At 48.6% G+C, this 14,732-nt stretch overlaps 3 protein-coding genes across 12 annotated transcripts in view; 2 read left to right on the top strand and 1 right to left on the bottom strand.

Annotated features, from left to right (window-relative positions):
- LOC130521490 (protocadherin-15-like) overlaps positions 1-11,776 on the top strand; it is a 103,678-nt gene extending 91,902 nt beyond the window's left edge. Inside the window, exons 35-39 of one of the 3 annotated variants that reach the window (XM_057025088.1) lie at positions 3,218-3,239; positions 3,514-3,552; positions 4,252-4,325; positions 7,964-8,093; positions 10,576-11,776. In XM_057025088.1, the coding sequence (XP_056881068.1) occupies positions 3,218-3,239; positions 3,514-3,552; positions 4,252-4,325; positions 7,964-8,093; positions 10,576-11,283 (973 nt within the window). In that variant the 3' untranslated portion in view covers positions 11,284-11,776. The remainder of the gene's footprint in view (positions 1-3,217; positions 3,240-3,513; positions 3,553-4,251; positions 4,326-7,963; positions 8,094-10,575) is intronic. The other 2 variants (XM_057025096.1, XM_057025103.1) reach the window with 2 other exon arrangements.
- Positions 8,204-10,569, top strand: LOC130521512 (uncharacterized). The gene is made up of 2 exons (XM_057025114.1): positions 8,204-9,765; positions 9,852-10,569. The coding sequence occupies exon 1, from the start codon at positions 8,446-8,448 to the stop codon at positions 9,715-9,717; it is 1,272 nt and encodes a 423-aa protein (XP_056881094.1). The 5' UTR covers positions 8,204-8,445; the 3' UTR covers positions 9,718-9,765; positions 9,852-10,569.
- An 859-nt stretch (positions 11,777-12,635) lies between the features above and the next one.
- The window catches only part of plce1 (phospholipase C, epsilon 1), a 49,925-nt gene continuing 47,828 nt past the window's right edge, over positions 12,636-14,732 (bottom strand). For all 8 annotated transcript variants that reach the window (XM_057025031.1, XM_057025023.1, XM_057025040.1 and 5 more), the window contains one exon: positions 12,636-14,570. In XM_057025031.1, coding sequence (XP_056881011.1) covers positions 14,389-14,570 — 182 coding nt within the window. In that variant the 3' untranslated portion in view covers positions 12,636-14,388. The remainder of the gene's footprint in view (positions 14,571-14,732) is intronic.

Raw genomic sequence — 14,732 nt, 5'->3', positions numbered from 1 at the left:
AGGCTGTTGACGACTTGGCTGAGAAGCAGAATGTTCTGGGTTCCAGTCCTGGCTGCAGACAAAGCTTGCTGGAAGGTACTCTTGAGCAGGATACAAAGATAGGGCTCCGTGAAGAGCTGGCAACTCTTTCTTTCTACGTGCTTTGCCTGTATGCAGCTGGGATAAGTTCCAGCAGCTGCTCTGCAACCCTGCATGGGACATAATGGTCATGATAAAAAAAGTAGAAGGATTTTATTGGTGGAGCTTGATATGATCTGAGAGAGCTTTGCCATTTCTTGCTTTCTGTCTCTGCAGCTACAGTGAAACAAGAAAAAGAAGAAAATCATAATCATTTTACTGGAGACTTGTTTATGCGCTGGAATTAGCAGCCAGCCACTAACGCAGACACACAGAGACGTTTAGTCTCAGCGCACATCTTACCTTACCCTAACCATCCTAACTAACCCCCCAACCCTACTCTAAACCTAATTCTAACCTCAACCTTAAAACCTTGTCTTAACTCTCAACCAGTCAGGGGAGACAGCCAAAACATCCTCTCTTCCCAAAGATGTCCTCACTTTGCAGGTCAAATGCATATTTTGGGACTTATTATTAGAATGTACAACACACACACACACACACACACACACACACACACACACACACACACACACACTCATGTCATCAGTTCATCCAAGGAAGATCGTTCTGAGGCAACACAGCTAACTGCACCAACAGGGCTAATAGCTATTTTTCAAACACAACTCCTTTTTTTTGCCAAAGTTTTCATGTCTTCACTGCTTCAGTCGCCTCATTTCCCATGACAACACATGCTGTGGTGAACATCACACAGGTAAATCAACAACTGCATGGCTGCCTCTGTCTTGCTGCTGTGTGAGCCCGTGTTTCTCAGTCCGTCTGCTTTGCTGAACATTGTAAATGATACATCATGCTCGACTTATCCGCGTTTGGGCATTTGATACACTCAACCAACGCATCATCACTGGCAGTGATGCAGTGATCCTCGTTTGAATCTTTCCTATCTTGGCGTTCATTGAGGCATCGTGCCGAGATCTCCCACTGTCTTTGGGACACATCTGCATGATGCAGGACCGCCACCTCCAACCTAACCTTGCTAGAACTGAGCCAACAGTCATTCATGACATTAACAGACATCAAAAATAACACCTTGCCTCTTGCTCCTAACAAGGCTGTTTGAAATCTTGGAGTCATGATTGATGATCAACTGAAGTTTTATTGATCATGTAGCCTCTCTCCCCCAGATCAGAATCAATCGGGCCGTTCCGACCCCAGCATGCCCCCCAGCTGCTGGAACAAGGCATGGTGGTCTCCCACACTGACTACTCCCCAGCTCTGTCAGCAGGGGCAGCCCTCTCTTCCTTTAAGCAGCTCTTGAAGACACAGCTCTTCCCAGAAGCCCCTGCTCTCCTAACAACACTCATTTTTCTCACCCTATCTCGTTTCACCTCCTGTTTATATCCCTCTTCACTCCCTCTGCACTCTTAGCTGCTAGATGCACTCATAACCGCTAGTTTAGGACTGTAAGGTTGTCGTTTAGTCACATAGGTCTCAATTGCTTGGACAAAAAGGTCTGCTAGAAGACTAAAATGTGATCCCAAAAACAGCAGAACCCTAACCACTGTATAAGAAAAACAACAATCAACAGCAACCAAGATGAAAAGGAAAACTGAATGCATCAGGGAGACAATCAACGTGTGTGTGTGTGTGTGTGTGTGTGTGTGTGTGTGTGTGTGTGTGTGTGTGTGTGTGTGTGTGTGTGTGTGTGTGTGTGGACCTCTGTTCCCTGCAGGTCTATTTTAGAAATCAAAAGGTTCTGATATTTTCTGGGGTTCTCTCTTCTGAAATGAGCCAGAGTTTAGAAAGCAAAGGGGAGACAGACACGGAGAGGGAGGACCTTAGGACGGAGCTGACAAAGGAGCGACAGCAGGTCAGACAGTGAAGGGAAGGGAGGTCTTGTGTTTTAGATCTGGCCAGTAATCGTTCCCTCCTGCCTGAGTGGATTCATCCTCTTCCTCAGGAAGAAAGCACAGCTTTCCTCAAATGCATCCCAACTGTCTGGAAGGCTTTTTCCAGGAAATATGTCATATATACACCCTGTGATGTCATATTTTTTTTAATCGAAGTTTTAAAAGAACAGAGAAGCAGCACGCGCGGGGAATGTTGTTGAGAATGCTGGTGCACGTGCGTGGAGGAGTGAAGGGCGAACCCGGAGCGTCCTCTGAAAGTCACCCGTTTGATGTTGAGTCGTACGTCTTCATTTGGCCAGCTCATTGGCTCCATGTGACAGTCCTTCCTGCTGCCAGCACACCTCGGATCTATGGACCTTCGGATATTTGATTGTTCTTTTTACTTTTCTTCCAACCTGTTCCATTAGCGCGGCTGTTTCAGGACTTTTTCTGTTGTTACTGTTCTTTTTCTTTTAGAACAAGAGCTTCACGGGGTTCCCAATTCTTGACAGTTTCTTTAAACTGGTTTATTTCCGTACTACATAAGTGAAAACAGTATGGAGGGTTGGGAGCGGCCTGTTGTGACAGAAGCAGTTTCTTTCTGAGAAAAATCATTTTAAAAAAAAGCTCTGCAAAACTTAGTTAAACTGTTGTGAACCTACCTGCTCTCCGAAACGCAGCAGAGTGTTCCGACCAATCAGAGGGCAGGACGGGTTCACGCTGGTGGAGCAGAGCGGCCAGTCGGCTCTGCTCTGTTTGTCAGTGTTGTTTGTGCTCAGTACCCCTGATGCACCCTATAAACTAGCAAACATGCTGGTGCTTGTTGAGATTTGACCCTAGAAATTCCCAATCCAGCTCAGCTGGAGGACGAATGACCCGGCTCTTTTCGGATTCCAAATTTACTGCTGAATCATTAAGTTGCGTCAGCGCCATCATGTCCTCTTCCTGGAGATGCAGAGCGCCGTGTCATGTTGCTTAAAGCCTCACTAAGGTTGTAAATGACAGTTCATGGCTGTGAACAACAGGGTTTCCGAGAGGCTCGTTTACTTGTTTGTTGCCGCTCTTCCTTTCACACAGCTAATTGTTGCGCTGGATAACAAGTGATACATTTCCCAGCAGTCGACTCGGTTCAGGTCCTGAAGATGCCGTCACCTGCACAGCGAGCGGCAGCGCCACATAAATCAGGCTCATTTGTGTTTTCTGTGAACGTTGCTCAGCGGTTTCCCCTCTCTCTCTCTCTGATCTTCCAGACGAGGATACGGGCAGCATGAGGTAGGACTCTGCACGTCGGCCTTGCTGCATGACACCCCACTTGAATTTGCAGTGCCCCTTGATTCCTCCTGTCCTGGTTTATCTCTGTGCATCAGAGCAGCATGAATCTGAGCCACAGCCTCAAATGTAAACTAATAAAAAAAGAATCAAACATGTTGGACTGACAATGACAAGAAGGGAAAAGACACAGCTGTTTCCAGCTGTTTGCTGACCTCAGCTAAACAGAAGTGTCGTGTTTGGAACATGTTTCATGTGTCTTGTCATCCTCTGGCAGACACAACAACTGCTGAGACCCTTTCTGCTCAGACCGGAGGTACTCTGTCTACTTCCTGACTGTGTGCACGTGTGTGTGCATGCGTGTGTGTTTCACTTGATTGTTGTCGTTTGAAGAGGTCAAGGAACTAGAGACATAATAAGTAGCCAAATACTAGTTCTACTGACAAAGTGGGGCCGTGTTTGTATATTGGGGCCTTCTTGCTGGGCCACACAACTTTAAAGGGCTGTTTGACATAAAAGACGGGGTTTTAAAGTTGATGTTAGAATTTATAATTAATGATTAGTAATGTATTATGTCATTTCAGTTCATCTTTATATACAAATAGCGCCTATTACAATCAGAATTGTCTCAGAGAACCCAGGGCCTGACCTCCAAACAGCAACAGTGGCAAGGAAACACTCCCTTTTAACAGGAAAAAACCTCAACCAGGACCAGGCTAATGAAGGGGGACCCTCCTGCTGGAAAGGCAAAGGAGGAGGGGGTGGGGGGGCAGATGAAGGAGAGAATAGACATAAATCATACATGCAAAGACATGAATTACAAAAGCTAGAGCTGAGTGGGTTAGCAGGCCTGGTTGGCAGGTTAGGCAATACAGATACCTGTGAGTGTGTGCACGTGTGTGTGTGTGTGTGTGTGTGTGTGTGTGTGTGTGCGTGTGTGTGTGTGTGTGTGTGTGTGTGTGTGTGTGTGTGCAGTACTACAGACTGATGCAGTGTGTGTGTGTCGCTCTAACAGGAGTTATCGATGGAGTCCGGCATCGACCCAGGACAGGATTACTACACCCAGGACTACTACAGCTGTGATCACGGGTTTGTGTTTACTCGCTACACACCACACACACACACACACACACACACACACACACACAATGTTCCTGAGATCAGTCAGTTTGTGAAGTGTCTCACGTTCACGTTAGTTCCGCTGTCCTGAAGGTCACCCGCCATTAAAGACCAGGTGTATCACTCAATCGTTGAGATGAGACCTGCATTTGCTTTATTTTCTCTTTTCTGGGTGCACAGTGCCTTAAGTGAAGTAAATAAAATCCAAACAATCCTCTGGCAGTGACAGATGTAGCGCGTAAAGAATAAATCAAAGTGGTTTTCCTCCCACACGAGTCAAGCCGGCTTTATTAGACTGATTCTCGTGTAACCTCACAAGCATGTGTAGGCGTCTGCATGTTTGAACTATAGACGTGTGTGTGTGTGTGTGTGTGTGTGTGTGTGTGTGTGTGTGTGTGTGTGTGTGCGTGTGTGTGTGTGTGTGTGTGTGTGTGCACGCGCCTGTGCAAGTTGGATGCAGCTCTGGGATGAATTTGAGTTGCAGACACCTAGGAACACACACACACACACACACACACACACACACACACACACACACACACTGTCATATACTGGGGACATAAAACACACATCCTCGTATTTTGGCCTTTGTGAGGACTTAGACATAAATTGCACAGAGAGAGGGAACGATAATACTGAAGCAGCTCAGGCAACCGGCCACAGGGACAAACACTGGGCCAGATGCTGTTGGTTTCCATCAGCGACCACCAGCTACTGTCTGACTGTAGGAAGTCGGGGGCAGGAAATCAGGGTCTGTAGCCTAAAGCTCTTACAATACCTGGGTTTTGTCAAATTTGTGAATAAAAGGTGTAGAATAGAATTCCTAATTGATGCTAACAAATGCTAATGCACCTCACAGGGTCAAGATTGTCATGGTCAGAGAAAGAGAGGGGCTTTGACTAACGCTTCCTGCCTTGAGACAAAAGATGCTCTGACGTTTAGTATGGACACATTTGGGCTGGGTCATGACCTTTGACCTTTCTGCTCATCTCTTGAAGATGAGCTAAAGATGAAAGAGAAATGCGATTTTTGTCTGCATGTGGGAAGGAAGCCATCTGCCACAGGCACGGGTCGGATCGCAATTACACAGACGCTAGGAATAACTTCAGCCTTTTGTTGCACAACTCTGATGTTTTTGGTGCAAAATAAACGGCGCCCTCGGGTCAGGAGGGAAAGGCTCAGCGCAAGATGCGGGGGAACAAAGGGGATTAAAGCCTGTTTTTTTTAAGCACACAAATGACTTTGGCGCACAGCGATGAGCCGCGGCGCTGCCAGGGAGGCAGGCACAGCTGAGGATATTTAATATAGAATCACGGGAGTAAAATCTGAGCAGCTCGCTTCCACCGAGACTCCATATCTGAAGAAGCTGCAATAATCGCACGTGATGCGGAGCCTGCAGAGCTGCCCGTAGTTTAGGCAACTCAAGCGCCACAAATTGTGGTTAGCTGACCCGTCGTGTGCTCACCTAGGGGGATTAGGGCAGGCTAATTACCCAACCCCACAGTTTACCTGCTCATTCTTGATTGCTGTGCGCTGCCACTGCTGCTCCGTGCTGCTCCGTGCTCCTCTGTGCTGCTCCATGCTCCTTCATGCTGCTCCGTGCTGCTCCGTGCTGCTCCGTGCTGCCGTGTCCGGCTCTGTGCTGCTCCGCGCTGCTCCCTGCTCCTCCGTGCTGCTCCCTGCTGCTCCATGCTCCTCCGTGCTGCTCCCTGCTGCTCCGAGCTGCTCCCTCCTGCTCCATGCTCCTCCGTGCTGCTCCGTGCTGCTCCGAGCTCACTTGAAGTTCACTCCCAGCACCTCCCCAGCAGCCTCCTGTGGGCTGTGTTTCAATGGTCCCCAGTAGCGGTCTACTCTTCATTTCCTGTAATGTCTAAGCAGATTATTATCAGGAATAAATACAATGAGGCAAAGCCTGATGCCAAACTTGCTTTAGTGCTGCTAAATTATTGATGCTCTACCAGCTTTTCAAATAATTGTGCTCAGTAAAGTTTAGCCTAATCCGCAATTGTCTCGTGGAGATGTCGAAAATTGTGCCACATTTCTCACACGGAGCAACGGCCCATGTGACATCTGTAGATGTCCGTTCAGCCCGTTCGGCCAGGATGTGGTGGAGGATGCAGAAGAGCCACAAAGGCAGAAGAAGATGTAGAGTGCAGGTGGAGACGACTCAGCTGGAGCTAAAGGGGGAACCTTCACGCCAACAATGTGACTGTGGTGAAACATTGATTTGACTGTTTATCAAGCACATGACATTTGAATGACTCCCTCTCGGGTGCGGGGGGAGGGGGGCACCAGCTAGGCTGGGTTCAGGACCTGCTACTGGTCTGTCTGAACCCATTTATTCTTTGTTCTTTACTGCCCCCTTATGGAAATTTCAAGTAGTTAAGTAATGAGGAGTGAAAGGGTAAAAATGGAGGTGCAACACAATGATGGCAGCAGATTAGCTGCTAAGGAAAATCTGATTTAGAAGCTTGGATCTGGTGCCGGGAGCCGAGGAAGAGAGACCACTTAGGCTACGCTCACACTGGCAGTTACTGGGACTTTGGTATCTTTCTGGAGTTACACACATTTCAATTATGTGCCGCTAACAAATACGGAAGAGGGAACAGGGTCACCATGACGACAGGCAGGAGGGAGTTAGCCAGTAGGGACATAACGAAGTTTTACACTTCATTACCGTTTGGGGTAAAACTTGCAAACGGTCTTGTCACAATCACTCTTTAATCCGCTCACAAATTTTCCAACTACCACCCGACAATGTTTCTAAAAGTCGTCTGTAGAGACTCGCTTCAACATTTGCCACCCCGTTAGCCTCCGTAAACAACCTTCTGTGTGTGACTTCATTAATATTCAACTGAGCATGTGGGTCACTTCAGGAGCTGTTCACATCACATTTAGGCCTGCGGTGTGCACGGAGCCTTATAGCGCTCCACAGCCTCGCCCAGGTGTGCACGGAGCCTTATAGCGCTCCACAGCCTCGCCCAGGTGTGCACGGTCACTCAATGAGCTGCCTGTCAGCACAGAGCCCTGGAAGACCGGACGGGTTAAACAACAATACCACCGTGACACGTGACGCTGAAGAACCTCGGCTTCTCAGGCAACAGGAGATAACAGCAGATGGGTTTCTACCCCAGAGGAGCTCCGGCAGCTTGTTACTTGAAGCATGCTGGCAATTGCTTCCAGGAAAGCATTTGTGTTGTCGTATTTTGGAGCCAGAGGCGCTTTGTGGGTCGCTTGCTTGCAGGCCCACGGAGCCACGCACGAGGCTGTGCTTCCTGGCCGGTGGAGGCAGGCATCGCTCCCGGCAACAGAGAGACAAAAGGCAGCGAAATTGATTCCAGTGTCTCCTGGCAACGGAATGTTGGTTTTACATTGAAGGCTGTGTTGCTAAGACAGGTCATTATCCCACGTTTACGCTTGGGTGGAGCCGCCTTGTGGATCAGCAATACAACATTTAATTTGTAGTATAAATCTCTGGCTTCTGCCTTTCCGATGGATTCCAAAAACAAAGGCAAATCTAAATAGTCTCCATCACTCTGCACCAGCATGGCAGCCACAGTGAGTCTTGCTCTTCCGGTGTCTGATCTGTCTGGCCCGTGTCCCCCCAGATACGACCTCCCGCAGTACGGCAGCCGCAGGAAGTTGATCTCCCCCACCGGCCTCTACGATGAGTACGGAGACGTCGTGGTTGATGATGATGGCTGCTACTACTACAGCCCACAGGAGTCTGATGGAGAGGTAACCATGTGGTGGCGGCAACACTCACAGTTGTCCCAACGACGCGCTTTAAGGAAAAGAAACGTTTTAGAGCCGACTCAACTGCTAACAAACACTAAACCAGCCACTGTTACAGTTTTAACCTTTGCCAGTGTCACCTGACCATCTGAAGGTTGCTCCGTCATCACATGCATATAGAGAGTCCCTCCATCGCTGTCATTGTGATCATAATTCTCTGCTAAACTGATCACGACTGTAGGTGAGAAGGAGACCCTTTCAAGGCGCTGGATTCGGCCCAGCCCTCCGCCAGCCTTTACCTCCATCCTCTCGTGGAGCTGCCAGAAAAACCCAGGGATTCCCCAGGACTGAGGACATGAGAAAGCAAGTACTGGACAGTGGTAGGGACACGAGGAGCGAGGCAGCAGCGTCAACCAATGGGAGGAATCGGAACAGGCTGCATTCTGGGAGTAAAGCTCCTGGAAACGCTCCCACCATCCACCTGCCCTGGAACAAAGCCAGGATCCGTCCGGTGGACGATGGGGGAACAATCAGAAGTGGACAGTGGGAAAGAAAAGCGGGAAGGGGTGTAGAGGCAGGGATGAGAGAGAGCAGAGAAGGAATGAGGGCATCAGAAAGAAGAGGCAGAGAAGGGGAGTCGGGAGGGAAAAGTGGCGTGAATCATGCGGCAAGAAATAGTGAAAGAGGAGAGGAGCACAAGGGCACGCTCCCCGGCGTGTTGCCTGCCAACCGTTATCGCAGCCTGGATGGCAGGGTGTTTATTAACGGGAGGGTTTTCCAGACATGTGTCAGCACGGGCAAACCCCCGCCGGTAAAACAAAAGCCGAGCGAGGCCCTCGCTCTTATCTCAGGAGCCAGAAGGCTGCGGGGATCCGCCAGAGTGGGACGTGAAGAGTGGGCTGGTGGCCACAGCTCTGGTGGAGGTGAGAGGACCGGCAGCATGTACTGTCCTGTGGGGGGCAGGAACGTCTCCCGGGGGTCACAGAGAGACGTGGGGGTGGCTGGGAGGAGGGATGGGGGGAATAGTGAGTCTGGGGTGTGGTGGGTGAGGGGAAAACCACGTCCCACCAATGCTTTAGATGCAGGAAGCAGAACTTCTTCATCGGAATTTAGTGCTTCTGTGGAGAGTAGCACCAACTCTCCGGTCTCGATCAGGCCTGAAGGGGCGGAATCTGGTTACGAGATGGAAAAGGACGAGTGGGAAACAGTGGAGGAGGAGACAGCGACAGAGTCAGAGAGAGAATCAGGGTCAGAGGGTGAGACCGGGGGGCCAAACCTGAGTGAAAGCGTCACCGGCGGCAACAGTGTTAACGGCGACGTTAGAAACAGCAGCGCCCAGCTAAGCCAAGAGAGCGCGAAGACAGACGCACGCAGCGAAGATGCACCGCAGAGTCCCCGAGCCCCTCGCTCTTCACAGGAAGCCATAGAGGAGGGGGCCGAGGAAGATGAGGAGGTTAGAAATGTGCTATCGCTGACATTAGCCGGTCAAGCTTCCAGCAGCGAGCAGCTGGACACCAGCCCAGGGGGGACCAAAGACTTGTCACCCATCATTGAGGCCACAGAGGAAGAGGAGGAGGACCAAGGCAGGGAGGAGAAAAGCAGGGGATTTGGGGAATCAGCCGTCTGATTGAGACACAGATGAAGTCCCGAGAAAGATGGAATTCTTCAGCACTGAGTAAGATCTTGAGTGTGCAGTCATCATCTGGGTGGACTGGATTCCTCTAATCTGTCTCCTTTTCGCTGTTTGCTGTGATTCCCCAGGTGGCGCTGCCGCCATGTCCTTTTTCTCTCTGCGGCTCCACAACTTCCTCTGTGTCTTTTGCATGTTTGAATCAAATCAGTCTCCATCTGCTGGGACAGACTCCAGCTTCTCTGTGACCTGGAAAGTTAAATACTAAATCACATTAGCATATTTTAGCTGTAGCGTGTAGACGTCCGCAGGTCTTCTGGCCTCCCTCAGCCTTAGCCTGCGGGCTAGTAAAGTCAGAATGAAAACAGAACTTCACATATCTCTGCCAACATTCACGCCAAATCCCCTGGTTATGTGATTTAAAGACCAGTCCCTCCAGTTAGCACAACGTTGCAATTTTGTCTAATCGGAGGGTGCGAGCTAGCGATAACAAGGATCGAAGAAGTCTACTCTCAAATCTGAAAGCAAAAATGCATCATTACTGATGAAATCTTGGCTTTTTTACATGGAGCTCTAAGAATTGTTGGGACGTCTTTTGTAAAAGCTTTTTCTCCTACAATGTCACTGAAAAAAAAAAGTCCTTTTTTTAAATAACTGAGGAAAAATCAGGCATTTTAGGCTAAAAACCACCTCAAAGTGTCCTGGAGGTGCTTGTAAAGTGGAGCAATCCATGTCACGCTGGGGGACGATGACGTGTCTGTTGGGTTTGGATCACATTCCCGGATCTATTTACAGATAAGATCAAATGTAGCAACGAAGTCTTCCGGCGTTGGTGACTCGTTTCTGTTTTTGTAGCTCGGCACCAGAAAACGTCGGATCAAGCTGGTGGTGGACCGGGAATATGAGACCAGCTCAACGGGAGAGGACAGCGTTCTGGAGACTCAGCGCGGCCGCATCGCCTCCAACCTCAACAGCCACTCTAACATCAACGGCGGCATCTACGTGGCCCAGAACGGCTCCATCATCCGCACACGGCGTTCGGTCAACACCCCAGGGCCCCCCCACACACACGCCAACGCCAACAACAATCTCAAGATCCCTTCTCCCGTCTTCAGCTCGCGGTTGGTCAAGCACTTTAAAAAACTGGACAAAATGGCCGCCACGCTGGAGGAAAGGCTCCCCCTGCGCGGCCCCTCAGCAGAGGCTGGCGGCAACACCCTGCGCACCTTCCAGGGTTCCGGAACCGCTGCCCCGGGAACGGCGGCAGACAGGAATAAACCACCAACGGGAACCAGCACACATCAGTCCAGCAGCGGCAGCAGCAGCGGGGGCTCTGCTCCAGACCCGCTCAGAGCGGCACGGGTGACCGCGGAGCAGCAGCACAGCACGTCAGAGAGGGGGGAGGAGAGAGAGTCAAAGGTCGATGGAAGTACCACCGACGACGACCAGGGGCTGGTTATGAGGGGCCCCCTGGGGTGCCCCGGGGACAGAACGCAGTCAGACGAGGAGGAACTGTGGATGGGCCCGTGGAACAACCTCCACATACCCATGACCAAACTCTGACTGGTCCTGCCACCCTCTCCTCAGTGCCAGGCTCACCTCAGCCTTCAGACGCGCCTCACTTCAGCTGCTGCGGAACCATCGAGACCGTTTAACCAAACAAAATCTAATTAGACGCCTAATTGGTGCTGAGCTATGGGGAATTAGCATCTGGCAATCAGGCTGAACGTCATTAACGAGTGCACGCTCTGTTCAACGAGAGCGGGAGCTAAACTGAGGACAGAAGCTTCCGAGTTTGTTTTGTCTCTGCTAAATCGGATCTGAGCTGCACCTTCAGAACACTGGACCTAGACAGAAGATTTGATATATTTCTACTTTGGGAGAGAACTTGCCCTTTTTACAGGCCTTTTAAACGAATGTTGATCTCTTCACATTCATTAAAGCCAAAAGTGAGCTGAAATTTGTCTCATACTGACAGAAGTCCTATATTGTTCAAATGATCTTTTTTTTTCTTATCCTTGTCAAGTCACCCAAATAAAAGACTGTTATCCACCCATCTCGTGTAAGCTGGCGCTGCGTTCACGGCTCTTCTGTCACCTTTTCTGACAGATGTGAGCACCGTGGAGGAGAGCTGGATGGGTCTGTTGCATTCATGGTGCAGGTTCATGTCACGCTGGATTAAAGCAGAAATGCTGAACAAATGAAAAAAGATGAGTGGATCAGCAAAGGACAGGTTGTGTGGGGCGCCCTCTGGTGGCTGGCAGCATTACAAGGACAAAGGATTTAAGCGCCTGTGTCATCTTTTCTTGTCAGCTTTTTTTTTTGTAATTATCATCCTGCTCTGCTCTTGATGCCGGCGGGTGGATCCAGCTTATCTACATATTTGCCCCAAAACTGGCTCATTTTCAGGAAAAACAAATCATTTTAAAAGAATAATTTGTCAAACAGTGACCAGACCCAAACTTTCCGCCTCCCACACAAATGCCACAGAGAGCTTCGGCTCTTACGAGCCTTCAATATAAACTAAACTGGTCTCTTTAAACAATTATTTGATTCACGCTTCTTTAAATCACTGCCTCTTTTGCCCATATACTCTTTTTAGGACAGACATCAGCATATTTTAGTTGGAATTTATCTCACTGCTTTCCCAGAAGGTCCAGAAGTCGCTCCAACGATCATCAGCATTGACATAGAGGAAATGACACCCCCCCACAACAGTCAAATGGTTTCATCCCGAGTCCAGTAGAAGCATTTGGGTCACAGATTTACTGTCCTCATAAGCTTTGTCGACGGCTGAGGGCGCAGCACAGGCCGGGAGGGAACAACTGGGACCTGCTGGTTCCCTTTTAAGGAGCCAGGTGGTGATGGAAACTTGACTTGGAACTTTTGGGGAAAAAAAGGATCTGAGACATGGACAGTGAACGCATCACAGTTTTATTGTGATCTGACAAATGATAAAGACGCCAACTGTCATCCATTTGACAATTCAAGTAAATCCACTTGACAGCTGTGGCACAGATGTGTACGTTTGATTTTAGACGGTCAGCATCTGTCCTGGCTGGTCTCACTGCAGAAGAACCACGGCCAACATCTACACATCATACAGATCGAGATAGCTTTGTGGAAAATGAGGGCAGTTCTCGCAACTTTAAATAAATAAAAAACAACACATGACATTCGACATCAACGAGCAGAACAAATAAATGCCGACCAGGGCTTCACATTCAAATAAATAATCTGTGAACAAACACACGAGGAACACTTACATTCATGAGGTTTACAGGTTGGAAAGGAGAGAAGGCTGCAGCTCAGCCTGGGGATGCTCACAGGGGTCTGGAGGGAGGCGCCAGAACACGGCCCGTTCTATTTAAAAGATCTCCAGATCATCGAAACACTTCGGATCCAATAAAAATCTGATGTTTATGGAAGGTTTGACATTCTATTAATGATGGTCACACGTGGTTTCCCTTTAAATGCAACAGTCGCAATACTGACCAAAAACATGGAAAAATCCAATAGTAACTACTGCCAAAGAGTTTGAACCTCTAAAGACACTTTATCCTTAACCTCGAGTTAAAAATGGCAGATTTACAGAGCGCTGCCGTCACTACAGATAAAGACAAAGCAATGAAATAGCAAATAAGACACAAGTTCGAGGGTGCTCAAGAGCAAAAGAATGCAAACTATATAGACAAAATAAATTAAAAAAAGGTGGGAAATGGCCCCAGAGGAATCAAGTTTAGTACATTCTGAACAACTAAAATAAAAAGAAGAAATTTACAAACAACCCAACTATTGATTTAGGAAATCTATCAATTTTATCCAGAAAAGACTCCAGAAATCAAATGATGTGACGCCAAATCAGTTGAAACAAATAATTCCATTCATATTTTCACCTTTGGACTCCGAGTCTCCATCCACTTTTGTCCGAGTTAAGAAATCAAATGATAAAAACAACTAATATACACTTCGTCATTAGCCTGAATTAAAATAACAGCCATCAGGATGATAGTGCTAATGAGAACAAAGGTCAACAACACACAACCAAGAAAACACCACAGATGTGTTGAAAAGGAAATCAAAGAAATGTGCAAAATGCTACCGACTGTTTGAGCTAAAGCCCTTAGCGCTAAAGCAATCAGGGTTTTTCTCAAAGAAAAGAGTGTTTTAAGGACATTTATCAGGTTCATTTCTTGTTATTAAACACAACCTGTGTTTTGCCTGCGTTTGAACAAAGCAAAAACAGCATAATAGAGAGGGTGGCGAAGTGTGTGAGTGACAGCTTTACAGTACTGTGAACCTACGACAATAAGAAAAGAACCAAACAAGCCAGCTTGTTAGCCTCCGTCATAATGCCCTCCACCAAAACACACATCTGCTTCCTCTGGTTTCAGGTGTTGCTGTGAGCCAGATACAAAACCTGCTTTCTTTCTTAATAACAGCAGCTCCAACCAATAAACCAGCCACAGCCAAGTGGGACGCCAATCAAGAAGACCTGACTGGGTGACCTTCCTGACCTTCTGTCCCCAGCCTCCATCTTGTCCTCAGCTCATTCAGCTAGAGCAAGATCACTGACTCTTTCAGGGCCCAAGAGAGGGAAGAATTCCAGAATTCCACCGGAATCCTCTAAGTGTAGAAGCAGTCGACCCCAGTCTTCTCTGTGCTCACTCATTTGTGGATCTTCCAGTTCCTGAGGAGGTGCAGCTTCAACACTGGTGCAGTCAGAGAGGAGGTGGGCAGGTGGATTGGATGAAGACTTCTCCCAGAGGAGGAAGATGGAAGGAATCTACCTGCCCCCACCCTTCCATCTGCCACCCACACCTTCAGACCGACTGCTGCAGACCAACACCCTGCACGGGAGCAAACATTACAGATTTAAACAGCGCCACAGGTCAAACTCTAAGATGTCCACCTGTTAGTGTCAATGGGACGATGATGGGGAGGGTCCATGCTTTTCCAGACCTTCTGTAAATTAGCATTTGCACATTTAGCCTAACTAAAGCAGCCCGTTG

This window comes from Takifugu flavidus, chromosome 1 (assembly GCF_003711565.1).
Source record: "Takifugu flavidus isolate HTHZ2018 chromosome 1, ASM371156v2, whole genome shotgun sequence".
NCBI classification, from domain to species: domain Eukaryota; kingdom Metazoa; phylum Chordata; class Actinopteri; order Tetraodontiformes; family Tetraodontidae; genus Takifugu; species Takifugu flavidus.
This window is presented reverse-complemented; position numbering and strand designations above follow the sequence as displayed.